We start from the raw sequence: 21,935 nt of genomic DNA on the forward strand, positions 1-21,935 counted from the left end.
ATTGTTCCAGGCTGGACAGTAATGCCGCGTAAACACGATCTGAATTTCCGACAACAAATGTTCGATGTGAGCTTGTTGTCAGAAATTCCGACTGTGTGTAGGCTCCATCGGACATTTCCTGTCGGAAATTCCGACAACAAAAATTTGAGTGCTGGATCTGTCGGAAATTCTGATCGTGTGTACACAATTCTGACGCACAAAATTCCACACATGCTCGGAATCAAGCAGAATAGCCGCACCGGTTATTGAACTTCCTTTTTCTAGTCCTGTCGTACGTGTTGTACGTCAGCGCGTTCTTGCCAATCGGAAAACATTTGTGCGACCGCGTGTACGCAAGACAAGTTTCAGCCAACATCCGTCGGAAATAAATCCACGGTTTGGTTGTCGGAAATTCCGTTCGCCTGTACGTGGCATAAAAGTGAAACAGCACTCTGATGAGATCATCACTCGTGCTACTGGTGTACTTCCTCTCTTATCATAACTGCTGCTGTTTAGAGGATTACAGGCCAGATTGAAAAACATTTGTCACCTACATGTGAAAACGCATGTCATGCTTTTTGCAATGAATTCATAATTTAAGAAAACTGTGTTTTTATATCTGTCTGGAGTTCATCTCTAACGTTTGCGAAAATGCATGGCACATGTGTGAACATAACCTTTTGCCTGATCACTCTCGAAACCTCTCACAGAAGAATATAAAAGAGAGATCAGTTCCAAAGACTGCTGCATGTAGTGCTTTGTGGAGCAGATATCTCTTCACTTGTAAGACTGGAAGAGACTAATCCCCATTTAAACATACATACAGCTGCTGTCTTGTTTATAAGTTCAACGTGGGTTAGGACCTGTGACAAAAGGCTTCGACTGGCAAACGCAGTGTGCTTTTGACACAAGTTGGAGATGACGTGCTGCGGAGATCACTCACAATTTATTGCAGGTGCAGTTGACCTATGTTTGACATTCTTCAGTTGCTTTTGTATTCCTATAGACTTGTATGGCAAGAGAAGCAAATCTAAAGTGATCAAAAGCTTGTTGACCCTTATTAAATGCATATTGCAGAAAAAAAATACAATAAAATGAATTTTATAGATAAAGTGATGGACAGCGGGAAAACCGATGGCACCACATCCCATAAAGGATATGTAAACCTTCCTTTTAAAAAAGAAAAAACAAATATATGTCATACTTACCTCATCTGTGCAATTGGTTTCGCAGAGAGTGGCCCTGATCCTCCTCTTCTGGGGTCCCTCAGTGGTGCTCTCCATCGGGGCACCCGTGCGGGCGCGCTCCTGTGTCCTGTTGTTGCGTCCATTGACACAGACAGCAGGACTCGGCTCCGCCCCCACGTCATTGGATTTGATTGACAGCAGCGGGAGCCAATGACTGTGCTGCTGTCAATCTATCCAATTAGGATCCGAGACACCGCCTGGAGAAGGTACGACTGGGCTCAGGTAGGTAAAAGGGGGGCTGGTGAACTACAAGAGGTTTTTAACCTCAATGCATAAAATGCATTGAGGTGAAAAACCGTGAGGGTTTACAACCCTTTAATGAGTACAGCAAACTCAATATGCAAGAGTAGTGGGGATTTTAATGCTGCCAACACACTTGACTACACAATGATTTATAAAAACTCAGTGTTATTCAACAGTACATTAAAACCAGTTTGTTCAAAAGAAACCAGAAATTAATATATGTGCATACAAATAAGTAACTGCGACATGTTTTACCATATTAGCTTCATCAGGAAAAACACTATTACATGAAGTGCATGCCAAAAAGCCACTACATTAGATCAAGATTGTAGTCACATGCATCTCAAACCCCTGAGGGCAGAAAGAAGGAAAAAAAAAAGGGGGAACCACCCCTTACATATATTGAACCTCACCCACGCCCAGATGGCAGGAAGAGTATAATGGAAGTCCAACAATACTGGACATTGAAATAATTACTGTTGATATCTAAACACAAGAGGGCACCTCAACCTCACTGCTAGTTTAATATAGCCAAAGAAGACCTGAGTATTGGATTGCTACAGGTTATGTTGTCAATGGTGTAGGTGTCCCTATTTTCCAGCCCTCCAGAGTTACGAATTATGGCCTTAGAATTATTGCTCTCACTCCAATGTTTATGCTGGTACCTCAAGTGTGTGGTGCAATTTATGTTTACATACATGTGCTCGCTCTATGCTGTGCATTTGAATTAGAGTGTGTACTAAGTGCTTTAAAAATGTTTTTAATTATTTTTATTTTTTTACACTTGTTTAACTTTATTGCAATCAAAAGGGGACCAACAAGCCCCCTATGCATTAGCATTGGGCAGGTGATTTATGGAGACATCAGGGGTTTATTAAACACCCAATGTCTCCCCTGACTTCCACAGTAGCTAATCAAGTACAGATTGTGCTTAATTGGCTGCGTCCATAGCTACCTTAGCTGATGAATGACATCTGTAGACCCAGAAGTGAGGTAATACGTCAATTTCAGCTTCACTAGTCAAAGTCAGGTAGGGGAACAGATATTCACACCTTCAGAGACCATAAAAGTGATTAGCTGGGTCAAGAGCTGCCCAGATTACTTTTATCTGAAGCCCTTCGCTGGCTCTAAAATCAATAGCAAGTTCACAAATGCAGCAGCAGCAGTGAATTTGCTTCAACCCCCTGTAGAGCTGTACAATTAATCGTTAAAAAATTGTGATCTCGATTCAACCCCCCTGACGATCTCTATTGCAGAGTTTGCAGATTCTTTCATATAACAAGTAGAGAGACTTATCTGCTCACTCAGCTGTCAAAAGAAAACATCCCGGCAGTCTGCCAAGTTTTTAACATGAAACACTGTAGCTAACTCTTCCTTCTTAGATCAAAAGGGATAAACTTTGGTGTCTAAAGAAAAAATCCAAACTGTAAATGCAGGAAGTTTAACCACTTAAAGTGAAAATCTTTTTCTGACACTTGTTTCTTAAGTTAAAATCAATATTTTTTGCTAGAAAATTACTTGGAACCTCCAAACATTATATTTTAGCAGAGACCCTAGGGAATAAAATGTCAATTGTTGCAATATTTTATGTCACACTGTATTTGCCCAGCGGTCTTTCAAACGCAATTTTTTGGGAAAAAATACACTTCAATGAATTAAAAATTAAACAGTAAAGTCAGCCCAATTTTTTTTTGTTTTAATGTGAAAGGTGATGTTAGGCCGCGATAATTGTGATCTATCTTCTAAGCAAAAAAATTGCGATTCTCATTTTAGCCAGAATCGTGCAGCTCTAACCCCCTGTATTCAGTTCCATTCATAAACATTTGTTCATAGATAAGGGGTTAAAGCGTATGTAAACTCTAACAATGAACTTCTCTTATTTGCTCAATCTTGCTCTTTTAAAACTTGTGAAGTCTGTGATTTACAAATAGACGATCACTTTAAGGAGAAGTATGGTCAAAGCTATTTTGGAACTACTCCTCCTATGGGTCACAGGAGTGCACTTCATTCTGCACTCTTGTGACCTGTTTTCAGCCGACAGTGAGCTAAAGTTAGCTGTCGGCTGATGTCACACAGCCAGTCTGAGCCCTGGAAAGATCCTGACTTTACAGTCAGGATCTGTCTAGAAGTCTGGACCGACAGCTGGTTCAGCCTCTGAGGAAGCCGCTGGGAGACTGAAGGACCTGTTCTCACCCCTCCACAGCTCGGTGCTCCAGTAAGCGCTTGAGGGGCAGAGCAAAGAGCTTGTGACTGACAGTCACTGGCTCTCTGCAGACTGATCACTGAGAACTGTTCGATCAGTGGTCTTTGAACGTTCAGTTCTAAGTGTAGAGCTGGTGGGAGACAGCTGCACTGGGATCGCTCCTACAGCCATCTAGGCAAGTATTATTGTTTATTATTTTCTATTCCTTTACTTCTATTAGGCCCCATCCATATGGGACAGGCTCTGTTGGATTCACCTCCTCAGCAGGGAATCGGTTCGGTGATCCCCACTGAGCAGGCGGATGGCCAGTCCGTGTCCACTCCATTTAGGCAGCGTGGACGCTCTCCTCTATGGGCAGCTGGATGTAAACAGACTGCCTGTGCATTTGAACTTGACTGCCATCCAATCTGATCTGTCAGAAGGTTGGGGATCCCCATCCGTTTGTTTTTAGCGGATAGGATCCAATGTCAGCGGGTGTAAACGGACCGGCCGCTCCACAGAAGAGACTGAAGGGTTTAATCAGGTCCCCCTGAAAAACTGACGGTTCACTAGTGTGAAAGGGGCCTAAATAAGCACTCCTCAGTATTTGAAAATGGCTTATCAACTCAAAAATTATTTTTATACAGTGGTCACGTTAGGATTCCTCTTCTGTAGGGTTGGGGCATGGTTGGAAAGGTGGCCAGTCCCATGATGTACATGTAGCATTATTGTTACATTTCACAAAGAGTTTACTAAATAAGAAAGCTGAGCAAGGCTGGGAAAGGAAGGGGAGGGGGGCTGAATATAACAGTATAGGCATCTTGTTTAACTGAAAGATAGGGAAAGCAAACAGACCTTGTCAGACAATATCTGCTTCTGTGCTTAGCATGGTCAGAAACCTATGGGAAATCAAGGGAGATGGTACAATCTCCAAGTACGAAGTGCAAATTTATTTAAGTGTATAAGAGGGACAGATTGATGTTATACTATCAAAGTCTAAATACACTTTAAATATAACATTTAAAGCATTTTATTATAGAGGTTTTAAAAAAAAAGTGTTTAGTCAGAAATTCAGAACGGTCCTGTGTTATCTCAAAGAGTCCACCTAGTCCTCATCTTGGACAACAGACTGATCTGTGTAGGAGTGGCTGAGTAGTTGAAGTGGAAGTAAAGGCAAAACAGAAATTCCCATCAACACAGACAGTGGAATCCCTCCAGTGGAGCCATTGTGCCCTCCCAAGGGGGGGGGGGGGGGTCCCTGCAGGGAGAACACAATGATTATTGCTAGCGGCTGTAAAATTGCTTCTAAAGTATGGCAGGCTGGTTGTGATTCATCAACTTGGGTACATTCAGCCTGCCCATACATGGTTTGAACCGTCTATGGCCGGCTTAACTCTAAGCCTACCCTCAGCCACATTCTAAGCCTAATGTATCTGGTCCTGTAATGAAAAATATTGCTACACTTACCTATTCTGCAGCCGCTCCAGTCCAGTCCCAGGCTAAACTGTCAGCGGTGGTTTCAGTGTGTGGGAGAGGCAGGTGACAATGGAAGCACCATAGCAAGTCTATGGGAGACATGATTTCCCAGCCATTGTCAGCTTTCTTCTGAACACAGGGCACTGCTGGAGACCGGACCAGAGCCACTGTAGAATAGGTAAGTATAGTGATTTTCTCTATACAGGGCTAGGTAGATTAGACTTAGAATGTGGCTGAGAGTAGGTTTAGAGTTGGTTAGGTTTTGCCTTTACTTCCACTTTAAGCAAAATATACTGGGCTAAATGACACACTCAGGCTGGGTTCACATACACTATAATACCAAAAGTATTGCGACGCCTGCCTTTACACGCACATTAACCCTTTTTGCAGCTATAACAGCTTCAACTCTTCTGGGAAGGCTGGGCACCGCAACAAGACTTAAAGGGCTGAGTGCATTTTTGGAAAATCAACTTGTATTATTGTTTTGTACTTGCAGGGACTTTGAAGGTATAAAACACAGGAATGGGGGCATGCATTGTAGATATGTAATGCGTGTTTTTTTTTGTTTTTTTTATTACACCTTGACATAAACTTTAAACACTAGGATAATTGCATGTAAAATGCCCATCTGCCCCAGTGCAGCATTGAAAGTCAGTTCTGAACCATCATGACTTAATGAGCTGCAGTCTATTGCAATCTTACAAAAACAACAGAGTGGGCAAATCTTCTAGGTGAATTACACAATGGAAAGAGGGAAGCACTTGGTGACACACTCCTTCATACAAAGTTCATCACATAGCATTTAAAAAAGCATTAAAAAAAACACAAATTAGTAAACCCCTGTGATGAGTCATATACAACCCATATGAAGCAGAACGCATGTTATGCAATAGTACTGTAATGTTACAGTAATCATCTGAGGCCAAATGTGTGAATGCCAATCACACATTTGCCTCTTCTGCAGAGATGTAAAGCCCTCTTCATAATCATTATCGGTATACCTAAAATAAAACTGATCGGAAACTTTATTTTTTGTCAGAGTAAAAATTACTTCAAAGTAGCACTCATTTCAATTTCTTGAAGCCGAGTTCCGCCCTCCCCAGCAGTTAGTAATAGTGCTGTTCCCTTTCAGCTGAACAACATGTTGATCTTTCCACTTCTTTTAAAGCTGTCCAGCAGAAGTATCAGCTACAGAGGTTGGGACAATTCATATAACACGGATATTGGTGCTTAAAACAGCTTTTTTCAAATAATTTAAATATTTTTTTACAAAAGAAAAACTGCTTAAAAATGTTTGCTGGAGTTGAGCTTACCTTTGCGCCTGAAGCCCCATACACACTATCAGATTTTCTGCTGATTTTTTCCTTCAGATTTACAAAAACCATATAATATGAGATCAAACCTTAGGAGTTTCAATTTGTATGAAATCAGGCAGGCCCTTGTACTACATGGTTTTGGTAAATCTGAAGACAAAAATCAGCGGAAAATCTGATAGTGTGTATGGGGCTTAAGGGTAAAACAAATCTAAATGCCTAAGCACAATTTTGCAACTTTGACATGTGTTAGTATAACTGTACATATCATCACAGCTACTTTGTGTATCTAGGTGGATTATACTGTGTTTTTTAAAGGACAAATCAGGCTTTCATTTAGTGGTAAATGGTAATGGATATCTCCAAATTTTCTTTTTACTATCAAAGGAAAACTGTCCCAAAATAGTAAAAAAAAAAAATCCTTTTAAATGTAGCTGTATAAAAACAAAAAACAAAAATACTGACCCTGATCTTTGACCTTGACCCAAACACTAACCCTGGCACTGACATAGATCAAACTTTGATCTAGGTATTTTTTTCATTTTTTTTCACACACACTTTTTTTTTTCTCTGCAAGGAGAGAGAGCGAGAGATACCAAGTATCTCTCCCCTCCATTCACAGAGAAGGAAAACACCATGGTGGGCTTCACAGTGACCGATCACTGTGATAGACAATCAGAGGCGATCACAGTGATCAGGTGACCTGGAATCAGGAGATCTGAGTCCCAATGATAAGCACGGGCGCCTGCCCCTCAAGTTGACAACGCTGCTGAACGATTTCACTGCAGAATGAACAGTGCAGTTTTTTACTTTATCTTTAGTTTTAACTTCAATGTCAATGTCTTTCTTGTAATTCTGTACTTGTTCCATTTGTTTTTGTAGCCACGTTCATTGTTTGTATAGAGAAGTTTAGAGAAATACATTACGATTGTGACTTTCCCAATATTAAATCTTCTGGGGGTCAGGGGGCATATTCGCCACAATCTATTGTTTCTACATGGTAATGTTGAACTAGGTGTGCAGTAACTCTCCAGTAAATCCTGCAATGTATGGAAAAGTGTCTTCGTTTTTTAATTTACAGTACTGTGCAAAAGTGTTAGGCAGGTGTGAAAAAATGCTGTAAATTAAAAGTGGTTGTTAACCCATTTCTATAAAATGCTCCAATCCCCTCTGTAATATTATAATAAGTACCCCTGTGCCTGTGTTGTATAAGAAATATGCTTATTTGTACCTCTAACACATCGGCTCCCAGCATTCAGGTGCCTTCTCTCTCCTCTGCCCAGCTGACAGCTCCAAAGGGCGAGCCCGCTGACGTCAGCCGGAGAGGAGAGAGAGAGAGCCGAGGAGTCACATGATCGCCAGGAGCTGATGTCTTAGAGGTACACATAAGCATATTTATTATACAGCACAGGCACGGGGGCACTTGTTGTAATATTACAGAGGGGATAGGAGCATTGTATATTTAATATGAGAGCATTAGGAGCTGGGGGGGAATGGTGGGCGCTGACATGAGCAGACAGGCAGGGGGGGGGGGGGGGGGACACAGGAGCAGAGAGGAGGCAGAGCAGGGCTGCGGATGACGGAGGCATGTGAACTGACCACAGTGTCAGGGCTCAGCAGCCATGATACACTGTGGTCAGTTTACAAAGGGTAGGGTATAGCCAGGCAGGATCAGACAGGTATTTTTAGGTGTTACAGGGGTCCAAATGACACAGCACAAGCTTTGTGCTGTATAACATGCTTTAACCACTTCAATACCAGGCACTTAGACACCTTCCTGCCCAGGCCAATTTTCAGCTTTCAGTGCTGTCGCAATTTGAATGACAATTGCACGTTCATACATCACTGTACCCAAACAAATTTTTTATCATTTTGTTCTCACAAATAGAGCTTTCTTTTGGTGGTATTATTTTTTGCGCAACAAATAAAAAAAGTTTTTCTTTGTTTCTGTTAAAAATGTTTGTAAAGAAGTACGTTTTCTTCAATGACGGGCACTGATATGGCTGCACTGACGGGCACTGATAAGGCAGCACTGATGGGCACCGATGAGGTGCCACCAATGAGGTGGCACTGATGAGGTGGCACTGATGATGGGCACCGATAGGCGGCACTGATGGGCACTCATAGGTGGCATTGATGGGTACTTATGGGTGGCACTCATGGGTACTTATGGGTGGCACTGATAGGTGGCACAGATGGGCACTGACAGGTGGCACCGATGGACACTGATGGGTGGCACTGATGACACTGATGGGTGGCATTGCTGGGCATCGCTGATATATAATGGTGCCAGTCAGTGCCCATTTGTGGGCACTAAGTGGCACAGATCGGGCATAATTTGCACATGTGGATGGCCATGGGGTACATACCTGGCCATCCACATGTTGCCCCCTTCCCTGGTGGTCCAGGCGGCTTCCCTGGTGGTCTAGTGTGGGCATCCGAGGGGGGGCAATCAGCGCAGACCCCCCCTGTCAGGAGAGCCGCTGATCGGCTCTCCTCTTCTCGTGTCTGTCAGCCGATCAACGGCTTTTCCTATTGACATCGTGATCAGCTGTGAGTGGACATGGCTGATCACGTGGTAAAGAGCCTCCGCCGGAGGCTCTTTACCAAGATTGGTGTAGCGGTGTATCAGACTGACACACCACTCCACCGATCGCCGCGATGCACACGGCGGCTGTTATCCTGCTGGACGTCATATGACGCCCAGTCAGGATAACTGAACCACCGCCCGGCCATCAATCTGCTATAGGCCGGGCGGGAAGTGGTTAAGGGAACAGGTTTTTTGGGTTAACAAACGCTTTAAGAAAGCTTTCAGAAAACAAAGTGTCAATAGTTTATTTCTATCAATTAACAAAATGGAAAATAAATGAACAGAAGAGAAATCATAAAGAAGAGAAAGACATAATATTGAATATAATATTTGATAACAAATATTAGTCACACCAAATATTGATTTGATTTAGCATTTTTGCTCACTTTGTAAATTGATAAAAAAAAAAAAAAAAACACGACAATGAAAATATATATTTTTGAAAGTATTCTTACTTTACGGCATTTCTTCACACCTGCCTAAAACTTTTGCACATTACTGTATGTAATGTATTATGGCTTCAACATGGCAATAATTGACTTCCTGCCTGTGTGAGAAAAGCAATGCTGCTTTGGAAATCCTCATTGCACAGTCTTTAAGAATGTATCCTACATGCTGGGGACCCTAATATGATACTCGATTATCATCCACTGTAACTTCTATAAGACACCTGTATAAAAAAAAAAAAAAAAAAAAAAAAAAAAAAAAAAAAAAAAAAAAAAATCGAGCAATGCTTTTTGTTGTGCTGTAACACTAAAAATCCAAAGCAAAAATCTAGCACTTGGGCTTGATACAACTTAAGAGCTTATACTACCCATTGGCTCATTTTTCACCCGGGCCCCAAGGGCATGTTTGCACATGAGGTGCCTGGTGCTTTTTAACATCTGACCAACACCATTCACCATAAGGGCACAGAGAAAATAACTGTTCACATCACAATGCTTATGTGAAGTGTAAACTGAAGACATGCTGCAATCTTCCACAGTGCATCAGATGGCACTGCAGATCACTGCACTGAAATTTTGTACACTCTCAATAAAGTAGAATAAAAGATTAAGCAAAAAATGCAAACAGTGTGATGGGGAGAAACAGTGCGTTACACCGCCCGGCAAAACAAGACACCAACTAAAATAGGCCGTTTTAGCTTGTGGTTAGTGTGAACAGGCTCTTATTGTTGGAAAACAGATTTCCTAAGCATGAAAACGGGAGTAAAATACAGACAAATTATACTACTATAAATAAAAGAAATACCTGTCTTTATCACTGGCTTGATTATGCTCATTACCAGACAAGCTTTTGTCAGAAGTCATATTCTAAAAGACAAAATGAATGCAATAATTTAAGAAAATAACATTTTAAAATAGTAAAAAATTACCACAATTTGTACTAAACAGCAGCAGGTTTTATTGCTTTTGTTGTTATAATATATATATATATATATATATATATATATATATATATATATATATACATATACACACACATATACACACACATATACACACACACACACACGCATACACATTAGAGCAGCACAATTCTGGAGAAAATGAGAATCACAATAATTTTTTTTGCTTTAGAATAAATAAAGATCACAATTCTCGGTGTAACATCATCTTCCACATTATACGAAAACAAAATCGTATTTTAGTTCATTGAAGTGTATTTTTTTCCCCCAAAATATGCATTTGAAAGGCCGCTGCGCAAATACAGTGTGACAAAATATTGCAACAACCAACATTTTATTCTCCAGGGTCTCTGCTAAATAGGATTTTTATAACAGCTTACCTGTAAAATCCTTTTCTTGGAGTACATCATGGGACACAGAGCCATAGTTATTAACTTAATGGGACGTCCCTTAGCAATGCTATTTGAGGGGAGGGAGAGACAACCCGCAGCGTACCCCCAGACTTGAGGACTTATACTGCTGGCTGCAGCACACTGCGCCCGAAGGCGATATCCTCATGCCTCCTTACATCCACCTGATAAAACTTGGTGAATGTATGTACTGAAGACCAAGTTGTGGCCTTACAGATCTGAGCCATGGAGGCCTGGTGATGCACAGCCCAAGAAGCACTAACCGACCTGGTAGAGTACACTTTGACTTGAAAAGGGGAAATCTTATCCCTTAAATCATAAGTCTGAATTATAACTTGCCGAATCCACTTAGCAACAGTGGATTGCGATGCTGCCTGTCCTTTCTTAGGACCCTCTGGTAGAATAAATAAGACATCAGTCTTCCGAATCTGAGAAGTCGTCTTTAAAAAGACTTTGACTGCTCTCACCACATCAAGACAATGTAGTGACTTTTCTTCCCTGTAACATGATTTTGGAAAAAACAATGGCAAGACAATATCCTGGTTCAGGTGAAAACCTAAGACCACTTTTGGCAAAAAATCTGGGACGAGGGCGTAATACCACTCTGTCCTCATGAATAATCAAGTATGGCTCTTTACAAGAAAAAGCAACCGATTCCAAAACCCTCCTTGCTGAGGATATAGCAACCAAGAACACCAGCTTCCTTGTCAGAAGGACTAAGGGAATATGCTGTATCGGTTCAAATGGCTGTTTTTGTAAGAGCCCTTTCACACTGGGGCGGTTTGCAGGCGCTATTGCGCTAATAATAGCGCCTGCAAACCGACCAGAAAGTGCCGCTACTTTCATTCCAATGTGAAAGCCCCGAGGGCTTTGACACTGGAGCGATGCGCTGGCAGGACGGTAAAAAAAGTCCTGCCAGCAGCATCTTCGGAGCGGTGAAGGAGCGGTGTGTATACCGCTCCTGCCCATTGAAAACAATGGGACGGCGCGGCTATACCGCCAGCAAAGCGCCTCTGCAGAGGCGCTTTGCGGTGGTATTTAACCCTTTCTCGGCTGCTAGCGGGGGGTAAAACCGCCCTGCTAGCGGCCGCATACCGACGGTAAAACGCTGCTAATAATAGCGGCGTTTTACCGCCGCCGCCGCCCCCGCCCCAGTGTGAAAGGGCTCTAACACTGACAAACCTAAGTTCAAGTCCCAATGGTTCAAAGGTGATCTAACTGGCGTAATAATCTGCATCACCCCTTGCATAAAACCCTCGACTAAAGAATGTGTAGCAAGCGGTCTTTGAAGTTAGAGCTGAGACTTGGCCTTTAATAGTATTCAAGGCCAACTTCATCTCTACCCCTAATTGTAGAAAGGCAAGAATTCTGCCTATGATATATCTCTGAGGGTGCCAACCCTTGGATTCACACCAGGAAACATAAGACCTCCAGACTCTATAATATATAGTTCTGGAAGCTGGCTTCCTTGCATTAATTAAAGTAGCGATAACTGACCCGAAAAGCCCAAGTTTCTTCAGAAGGTGGTTTTCAATAGCCAAGCCGTTAAATTTAGCATTCCTAAGGTAGGATGGAATATCGGCCCCTGTGAGAGTAGGTCTAGCCATAGTGGAAGGGACCATGGATCCTCCACTGCCATCTTTACAATTTCTGCATACCGTGACCTTCTAGGCCTTTCGGTTCTTGGCCACTGTCCTTGGACAGTTGTTTTCTCTAGTACTGCTCCCCAGCCTGAAAGGCTGGCATCTGTCATTAACACTTTCCAGATAACTGGTCTGAAGGATTTTCCTTTCAGCAGATTCTGGGTTAGTAACCACCAATTGAGGCTTTGGGACACCCTTGGGGACAGCCGCATTGGCAAGTCTAAAGCTTGGATTGTTTTGTTCCAAGCAAATAGAATACTGTTTTGCAACGGTCTTGAATGGAACTGGGCATAGGGAACTGCTTCGAATGAAGCCACCATCTTTCCTAGCAACCTCATGCAAAGGCGAATGGAGGGATCTCCTTTCGACCTGACCATCCGCACCAACTCTTTTGTGGAGTTGATTTTTGCCTGAGGCAAGAACACCTTTTTCTGGGCTATATCTATGATCAGACCCAAATACTCTGCTTTTTTAGTGGTTTTAAGGAAGACTTCTCTAGGTTGAGAATCCAACCCAGACTTTTCAGGTAATTGGTTGTAATGCATACACTTTGCTCCAAACGAGCCACTGATTGGTCTATTAGCAATAGATCATCTAGGTACACCAAGACTGTTATGCCCTGTGCCCTTAACCTGGCTAGAGGTGGGGCCAGTACTTTTCTGAACACCTGGGGTGCTGAGGCTAGCCCGAAGGGCAAGGCTACAAACTGAAAGTGCTGCTGTTCTACTTCGAACCTCAGAAACCTTTGATGAGTGAGAAATATAGGGACATGCAAATATGCATCCCTGATGTCGATAGACGAGCCAGAAGTTCTACTCCTTATAGGATAGAAACTACTGACCTTATCGACTCCATGCAAAAGGAGCGGATCTTCAAGGAACTGATTTAGATTTTTTAGATCTAGAATGGGTCTGACATCTCCATTAGGTTTTGGTAATGTAAACAGGTTTGAATAAAACCCCAAACCTTGCTCTTCTGTGGGGATCTGTATGATCACCCCCTGAGCTAGTAATCGGCCTAATGCCTGAAACAGAGATTGCCTTTTCCCTGGACACCGTGGAGATAACCCATCTGTCCTGAATTTCCTCTTGCCAGACTTCTGAGTATTGCAGAAGTCTTCCCCCCCACTCTGGCGAGGGGGGGGCCTCTTCATAATGGGGCTTTAGTATTCTGTTTTGCAGATTTCCGGCCCCATGTCTTCTTCTGTGCCTGGGCCTGACCCTGAGGCTTTCCTCTAGAGTCTGACGGTGGAGGCCACTGCCTAGAGGCGGATGCCCCTGGCGCAGGGGAAAGAGTCAGTTTAAATGAAGGACATTTATACTTTCTTTTGACTGGCAGAAGAGTACTCTTCCCACTACAAATCGTTTGGATGTATTTGTCCAAATCCTCCCCAAATAGTCGATCCCCATGAAAAGGGAAACTAGTCAGAAGCCTTTTGCAAGGTGCTTCGGCTGACCAATTTTTTAACCACAGGGTCCTATGCATGTCCTATGCATGTGTACTAGCACAAGAGCAAGGCGGGACACCTGGTGAATAGAATCTTTCATGGCGTCTATGGCAAAACATAGCGCCTCTGGTAGTTCGGCCAAATCGCGGGCCTGTTGTGCAGGGACCTCTTTAAGGGCCTGTTTAAACTGACTGACAGATGCCTATTGCCGCAACTGCAGGCTGAGTAACTGCACCTGCCAAAGAAAAAGAGGATTTTAACAGAAATTCCAATCTTTTATCAGTTGGATCTTTAAGCATTTGTGCATTGTCTACTGGACAAGTTAGACTATTATTCACAGTGGAAATCGCAGCGTCAATGGCTGGTACCTTCCATCTTTTGGTGGATTTTTCCTTCATGGGATAGAGTGCTGTGAATCTCTTTGGAGGGATAAAATGCTTATCTGGGTGATCCCATTCAGTATAAATAAGCTTTTCTAATAATGTATGTACAGGAAACGCATGAAAAGACTGTGAAGGTTTTAGGGAACCTAAAGAAGAAACAGAACTATGAACTGACTCTGCTAGAGGTAGCTTGAAAGAGGCACAAACCATCTCTGTAAGAGATTGTATCAGCAATTTCTCAGATTGTGAGACTGAAAAAGGTTCATCTACCATTGTTTGCTCCGCAGAGGAGTAATCGGTTTGCCCTTCTTCCTGATCACCTGAGGGTAACCCCTCATCCTCTACCCACTGTTCCCTTGGTAAGAAGTCTGAGGTGAGAGATCTAACACGCTTCCTATCCTTTTGGATAGCGGATGCGATTAAAGTTGCCAATCTTCCTTCTAGGCCCTGCAGGGCGGAGGAAAACGCATCTTCAGTCACGTATACAGGGGCTGAAATGTGAGAAGCAGTTGCACCACCAATTAGTCCCAATGACTCACCCTGGCTTGCCATATCTGGTACCTCAGGCGAGGATACCAGCGCCTGGTGGTGGAGTTTTTGGTACCTTTGGGGTGTCTTTTTTGGGAGCCATAGTGCTGAGCACAAAAAAAAAAAACAGAGGCACTAAGTAAATGCGCAACTTGCTGAGCAAAATACTTTAGCAAAAGACAATGCTAATAAAGTTCAGCTTTAGTTGTTATCATTGTTATTTCCTGTACTGGAAATGCCTGCATCCCTTATGTGCCCCCAGCGCTCTTGTTTCCTGTGTGTCCGCTGCAGCTGTGAGCGTCTATCTTTGTCCCCAGCGCCTGCGCCGTGTGCTCCTCGTGTACTTACATGCCGCACACGGCGCCGCACTTTAGCCACGCCCGTAAGCCACACCCCCTGTCAATCAACAGCCCCCCTCTGTTTTAATTAGCCCTAGTCTGCGCATGCGCGGACGGCATCGATACGCTCCTTGAGCGAGAGGGGAAGCAAGGGAGGGCTGGGAGGCAGGAAGTTTAAAAACTTTCTGTGGGGAATAGAAGAATAAACTCTAAATGAAAGGCCGCTGCCGCACCCCCCCCAATTTGAGGGGGGAATACAAGCTACAGTTGTACCTCCCTCCCCCAGGGGGGAAATATCCTAGATGAGGATCCCCCTGGCTTGCTGAGACCACACACGTGCTGTTTAGCTGGGACTTCTGAGCTGACTGAGAAGTAACGTACTAAGGTATGCATTTATTCCCTCTAATGGAGACTTTAGGCATGACAACATTTTTACTTATGTAAGAAAAAAGCATAGGTGGACTTTTTACAGTTCCTAGGCTTCTTCCCTTACCCTTTGCTTGCTGCAGGATACTGCTGTAATAGACAGATCCAAACTTCACCCACCACGATGGGCTGCGTTAGCAAACCTTCAAGGATCGGGTCCCTATTATAGGGGTCCACTGCCTTGGACCTGTATACCACCCCTCATGAAAACTTTAGGTAATGTAGCATGACCAAAAAAGTCCTGGGTCCTGGGGTCCAGCCCTACAGAGAAAGGCATTACAGGCAAAACCTCGTTCTTCTTATGCGAGGCCCGGGTACCATCCACCTTGGCCTTAGTGGCACTTTGGATGGATCCGGTCTATGGAGGCTGTTTAAATCCAGCATGGGATCCCTCCAGCTTGGAGCTCTTCAGAGCACATCTTCACTAGTGACCAACACCTTAGACACTGGCAAAAAATCTGAGGTACTCCTGGAAGGAGGAGGGGTTCTATAGGGGAGTGAACTTCCTGTATTGGGTATACCAGTGTCCATCACCTGAAGGTGCCCATATACCCATTAAGTTAATAACTATGGCTCTGTCCCATGATGTACGATAAAGAAATACGAATGTTAACTTGTAAGCAACAAGTGTAAGAAAAAGGCTTAGTCTTTAAAGAGGAACTTCAGTCTACTCACATAATTTGTATTAAAACATATTTGTAATTCTGAAGCTTCCCTCCAACCACTTTGTATATTATTTTATATATACTGTGATTCTGTACTTGCTAAATATGCTGCAGAAATCTCCCTCTGCTGAGTCTGGCTGCATCCATTTTAACTGTGGGCAGCTGAAGCTGCTGTCTGTTCACTTCCTAGATTTACACAGACAGAGGCATACCTCCAGCTCTGCAGCTCTCATTGACCCTCTTAAGAATCATCCCCCCTCCCTTCCTGGCAAACTCTCACGAGAGCGACAGAGAGAGCTGTGCATGATGTCATAAGCCTAGGCTTTTTACCAGACAAGAAACAGGAAGTGGGCTGTATAAGGTATTAACTGGCAGAAAAAAAGTTTTACTATCCAAAGTTAAAACAATAAGGGCAGGGGATTTAAAGCGTGTCATTTTTTTCATCTTTCCATCTATTAAATCCTCTGCCCTTGTTGTTTTAACTTTGAATAGTAAAAAAAAAAAAAAAAATCTGCCAGTAAATACCTTATACAGTCCACTTCCGGTTTCTTGTCTGGTAAAAAGCCTAGGCTTATGACATCATGCACAGCTCTCTCACTCTCATGAGAGTTTGCCAGGAAGGGAGGGGGGGAGGATTCTTAAGAGGGCCAATGAGAGCTGCAGAGCTGGAGGTGTGCCTCTGTGTGTCTGTGTAAATTCAGGAAGTGAACAGGTAACAGCTTCAGCTGCCCACAGTTAAAATTGATGCAGCCAGACTTAATGGAGGGAGATTTCTGCAGCATATTTGGCAAGTACAGAATCACAGTATATATAAAATAATATGCAAAGTGGTTGGAGGGAAGCTTCAGAATAGCAAAGAAGTTTTTATTACAAATTATGTGAGCAGACTGCAGTTCCTCTTTGATAGATGGAAAGATGAAATAATGACTGAAGTTCCGCTTTAAGTGGTTAAACTGACCTCGTTTGCAGACAGTTCATCCTTGTGATTTTAAAGAACCAAATGATACAATGTTTCTTTTTATCTGATAACGCTGAGCAATATTGTTATAAACTTTGCCAGTTGCCTTTTATTTTATTTTTTTTACAGCTCTGAGCAGAGAACTGCTCTGCACTTGTTACATGAATTGTGGAAATGCCGAATTAAAATCATGGGGGGGGGGGGGGGGGGGGGGGGTTTGAATCGAGATCGTGATTTTTTAACAAATAATTATGCATCCTTAATATACATACACATATGCATAAACACATGCACACACATCTTTTTTTTTTGGTTTTTACATAAAAATAGTTACATAAAAAGAGCCATAGTTTGGAGGCCCCTAGATCAAATGGATGACCTTCGGTCTGTAAATAAGGTCTGTTTAACCACTTAAAGACTAAGCCCCGGTTCACACAGGGGCGGCACAACTTGCAGGTCGCCTCAGCGAGGCGACCTGCAAACGACTTCCACGGCGACTTGCAAAACGACTTCTGTATAGAAGTCTATGCAAGTCGCCCCAAGTCGCCCCCGAAGTAGTACAGGAACCTTTTTCTAAGTCGGAGCGACTTGCGTCGCTCCTATTAGAATGGTTCCATTGTACAGAACGGGAGGCGACTTGTCAGGCGGCTAGGTCGCCTGACAAGTCGCCCCTGTGTGAACCGGCTCTAAGCCTTTTTCTGACACTTGTTGCGTACAAGTTAAAATCCATGATTTTTGCTAGAAAATTACTTAGAAACCCCAAACAGCAGTCTTTTAAAAGCAATATTTTTGGAAAAAATACTCTTCAATGAATGAAAAAAAAAAAAAAAAAACTAAACAGTAAAGTTAGCCCAATTTGTTTGAATAATGTGAAATATGATGTTACCCTGAGAATCGTGATCTTTATTCTAAGCAAAAAAATTGTGATTCTCATTTTATCCAGATTTGTGCAGCTCTACTGCCTATGGATCACAAGACTGGCTAAGCACAATTAAAAAATTCTTTGTAGCTCCTGTAAATGTTTTTCAGCTGCCGCTTTAGCTGGTTCACCTGGAGTTCAGCTTTAAAGTGTTTGTTAAGCCATAGAATACAAACACTGCCAGACCTTCTGTTAGTGCCTGGCAGAGCACACTGCAGTAGTCTTTTATAAAAATGAGCGCTGTAAATACCGATTTACAACAATCTTCAGGCCGGTCACATGACTCGCGGCCGCTATATACATCCGATAGTTGGCTTCTGCAGGAGGAGCCGTGATCTTCCTCTGACGTGAGCTGGGGAGATCACATGGCCGCTCAGCCTCTCCTGCAGTAGCCCTGGAAACCATTTGAGAGTCACGTGACCGGCCTGAAGACAGCACTAAACCGGTATTTACAGCGCTCGTTTTTATAAAAGAATAATGCAGTGTGCTCTGCCAGGATATCATAGAGGGGCTGGCAGTGTCTATTTACAATTTTTAATTTTACTAATAGCAGCGGATGCAGAGCGGAGATGGAGACACGCAGACACAAGATGACAGGCAGGAAGGAGAGGGTGATGGGGGAGAGTAGAGAGGACAGCGTATGACAAAGGGACGCACTTTGACCACGGTGATCAGGGCGGAGCAGGCCTGGTTTCCGTGGTCTATTTAGAGAAGCCATACAGGAAGTAGCAGATTTGGGGGGGGGGGGGGTGTTACAGTTTAGAGGGGTGCAGATTACACAGTACAAGCACTGTGCTGTGTAATCTGCTTTAAGGGACCAGGAAATTTTATTTTTTTTTGGGTTAAAAAACACTTTAAGGCAAGAGTACACATGCAAAACAGCCAATTTGAAAATGAGCTTTAACTGCAGAATACACAGGGCTTATCTTCAGTTGCAAGCCAATAGAACTTTTTATCTAGACAGAAACATTCTCGTTCAGCATATGTGGTATCTCTGATCACCCAGTTCATGTAGCTCTGAAAGCAAAGTGACATGTGAACAGAGCAGAATACAGATAGAACTATCCTAATGCACATCTCATACCATTATGCTAATAATTAGATCACTGATGATCTGGCTAGAGTTGCGCATTAAAAATAAAAACAGAAAGAGACTATTTCCGACTTGGAGTTACTTCTTATCTTATCCCTATATTGTCATTAATCAGAAGTAAAATTAAATTTAACGTCTGAATGAGAAGGAAACGTTTTTTAAATATCCTACTAAATTCCCAACATGCGTCAAGAGTTTTGGACCAAAAAAAGAAAAAATGGGGAGGTAAGAATAAGTGTAAAAATAGAAAAAAACTAAATAAAAGAATGAATCTATCATATATACTGACATACTATCTATACATGCTACATTAAACCCAAGAAAAAGAAGAAACACTATTTATTTTATCTATATGGTTAGATTTGGTGCCATCTAGTGGACACTACAGAAACTATACATTTACAAATAATAAATAAGACATTTAAACAAATTTTAGAAAAATTCTAGTTAAATATTAATCATTGCTATCCATTTCCTACATTACGATTATCCTGCACCAGCGGATGAACTTGTACCCTGTCTCTATGTCAATTCCACCCCAAACGAACTCACTTATTGCTGTGGTCGAATTTCCTACAAAAGCAAATGACAGTGACCAGTCTGTGATATCAGCTAGAGCAGTATTTCTCAACCAGGGTTCCATGGCACCCTATGGTGCCATCTGAAGTTCCCCTGGGGTGCCTCAAGCACAAGGCCCAGTTTGCCATTGATCAAAGATGGATGGGAGGACTCTGTGCTACAATGGGGAAAACTGAGGTGACAGGGGACTCTGATGTGATGGGGAGACTCTAACATGAAGGAGGGACTCTGTTCTGGGGATACTCTTATGTTATGGGGGGCTTTTATGTACTGAGGGACTCTGACGTGATGGAGGGCCTCTGACTCTAGGATAAGGGGGGGCTCTCTGGTGACAAGGGACCTCTGACGTAATTGGGAGATTTTATTGTGATAAGGGTACTCTTACATGTAGGGGGACCTCGGTCATGAAGGAGGGGCTCTAATGTAATAGGGGACCTCCAACATGAAGGTAGGTTACCAGTGTGAAGTTAGTTTAGGTAAAGTGGTTCTAAAGGTACAAAGTTTTTTACCTTCATGCATTCTCAGCATTAAGGTAAAGAAACCTTCTGAAAGCAGATCCTCCCCCAGCACCCCCTCCCCCCCTATACTTACATGAGCCTGATCTCGATCCAACGATGTGCACAAGAGCAGCAGCTCTCCTGGCTCTCTCCCTCCCCATTGTACAGAGAGGCAGCAGTGGGAGCCAATGGCTTCTGCTGCTGTCAATCCCAGCCAGTGAGGAGGGAGTAGGGGGCAGGGTCCAGTCACGCTCTGTGTGAGCCGGCTTGAGAGCGAGCATTCATGAGTCCCCCCCATAGCAAGCGGCTTGCTATGGGGGCACTTGGAAGGGGGGAGCAGGAGTGCCGGAGGGGGACTCAAGAACAGGAGGATCGGGGCTGCTTTGTCTAAAATCAATACACAGAACAGGTAAGTATAACATGTTTTTTTTTTTACTTTTAGAATCAAGGTGGTTTGTGTGCATTCTCCCACGCTCAGGTTTCCCATTCATAAATAGCATTGACATTTTTACATTTTAGTCCTGGGGTGCCTTGAGAGTCTGCATACTTTTAAAGGGTGCCGCAAATAAAAAAAAAAGATTGAGAAATGCTGAGCTAGAGTATGATCAGGCTACAATCTCTTCCAGATCCAGCAAAAGCCGTGGGCCCAGTAGAAGAGTAGGTTATGGTTACACAAAATGTTCTATGTTCTAATTTACTGCCACGTCTCCTTCGTTTAACAGTGAGATATTGATGGAAATAACGGCACCAACAAAGTGGGCGTTTTATAATACCCAAAATGTGTTGGCTTGTTGTCTATACATTGTATGATTAAAAAAAATACAAGAAAAAAATACAAGCTTCCAAAACCATTGGTTTTGCACTCTTTCCTCAGCTTCCTGGATTTTATTCAAGATGCTATCATAAAGCTCATTCAGTTTTAAGAGACAACTAACCTAATTGTTCTGCACAAAACAGACCCTACTCCTTTTTGTCATCAATAAAGGTCAAGAATGGCAGCTGCTGTACCACACTTCTCTCCTGACATGTGTACCCACCAGTTGTTTAGGCCTCATTCACTTTGACGTACTACAGCATACACATATGTGAAGTCTAGGTTTGCATGCATGGAGATGCACAAGTGTTCTGCGCATCTCTCTGTGCAGGCAGCCCCATTCATGTTAATTGGGACACAGCTGCTGTTCCCAATCTGACATCCGTGCAGGTGCACGGCCCTGATCACAAACTGTGCGCATTAGGGGTTTTGCACCTGCACGGCTGACAAACAAAACCCTTGCACGAGTGTATGCTGCAGTATTTTCCTGTGAATGAGGCCTAACACTGAATTATTGTACAGCTGGCCTTCCCATAAAGCAGGTGTGCTCAATCTTTTAAAAAGTGTGAGGGCCACTGAATGTGGAGTTCCACCCAAAAATAGAACTTCCGCTTTAAGCAATCATGATCCCCTGGCATGCCACATTTGGCATGTCATTTTTTTTTGGTGGGGGGGCGGGTACCTGTTTTTGAGAGGTACCCAGCTCCCACTTCCTCTCCTGGTGCCGCGCTGAAGTTCACCTCTCCCCCCCTGCAATCTTCTGGGACACGTCACAGGTCCCAGAAGATTGCCCGGCC

General features: G+C 43.1%; 1 protein-coding gene across 1 annotated transcript in view; it reads right to left on the minus strand.

Moving 5' to 3' along the window:
• The window catches only part of AZI2 (5-azacytidine induced 2), an 88,625-nt gene that overhangs the window by 27,301 nt on the left and 39,389 nt on the right, over nucleotides 1–21,935 (minus strand). The window contains exon 6 of the mRNA XM_073630279.1: nucleotides 10,282–10,343. Coding sequence (XP_073486380.1) covers nucleotides 10,282–10,343 — 62 coding nt within the window. The remainder of the gene's footprint in view (nucleotides 1–10,281; nucleotides 10,344–21,935) is intronic.

The sequence above is a fragment of the Aquarana catesbeiana genome, linkage group LG05 (assembly GCF_042186555.1).
Source record: "Aquarana catesbeiana isolate 2022-GZ linkage group LG05, ASM4218655v1, whole genome shotgun sequence".
Taxonomy (NCBI): domain Eukaryota; kingdom Metazoa; phylum Chordata; class Amphibia; order Anura; family Ranidae; genus Aquarana; species Aquarana catesbeiana.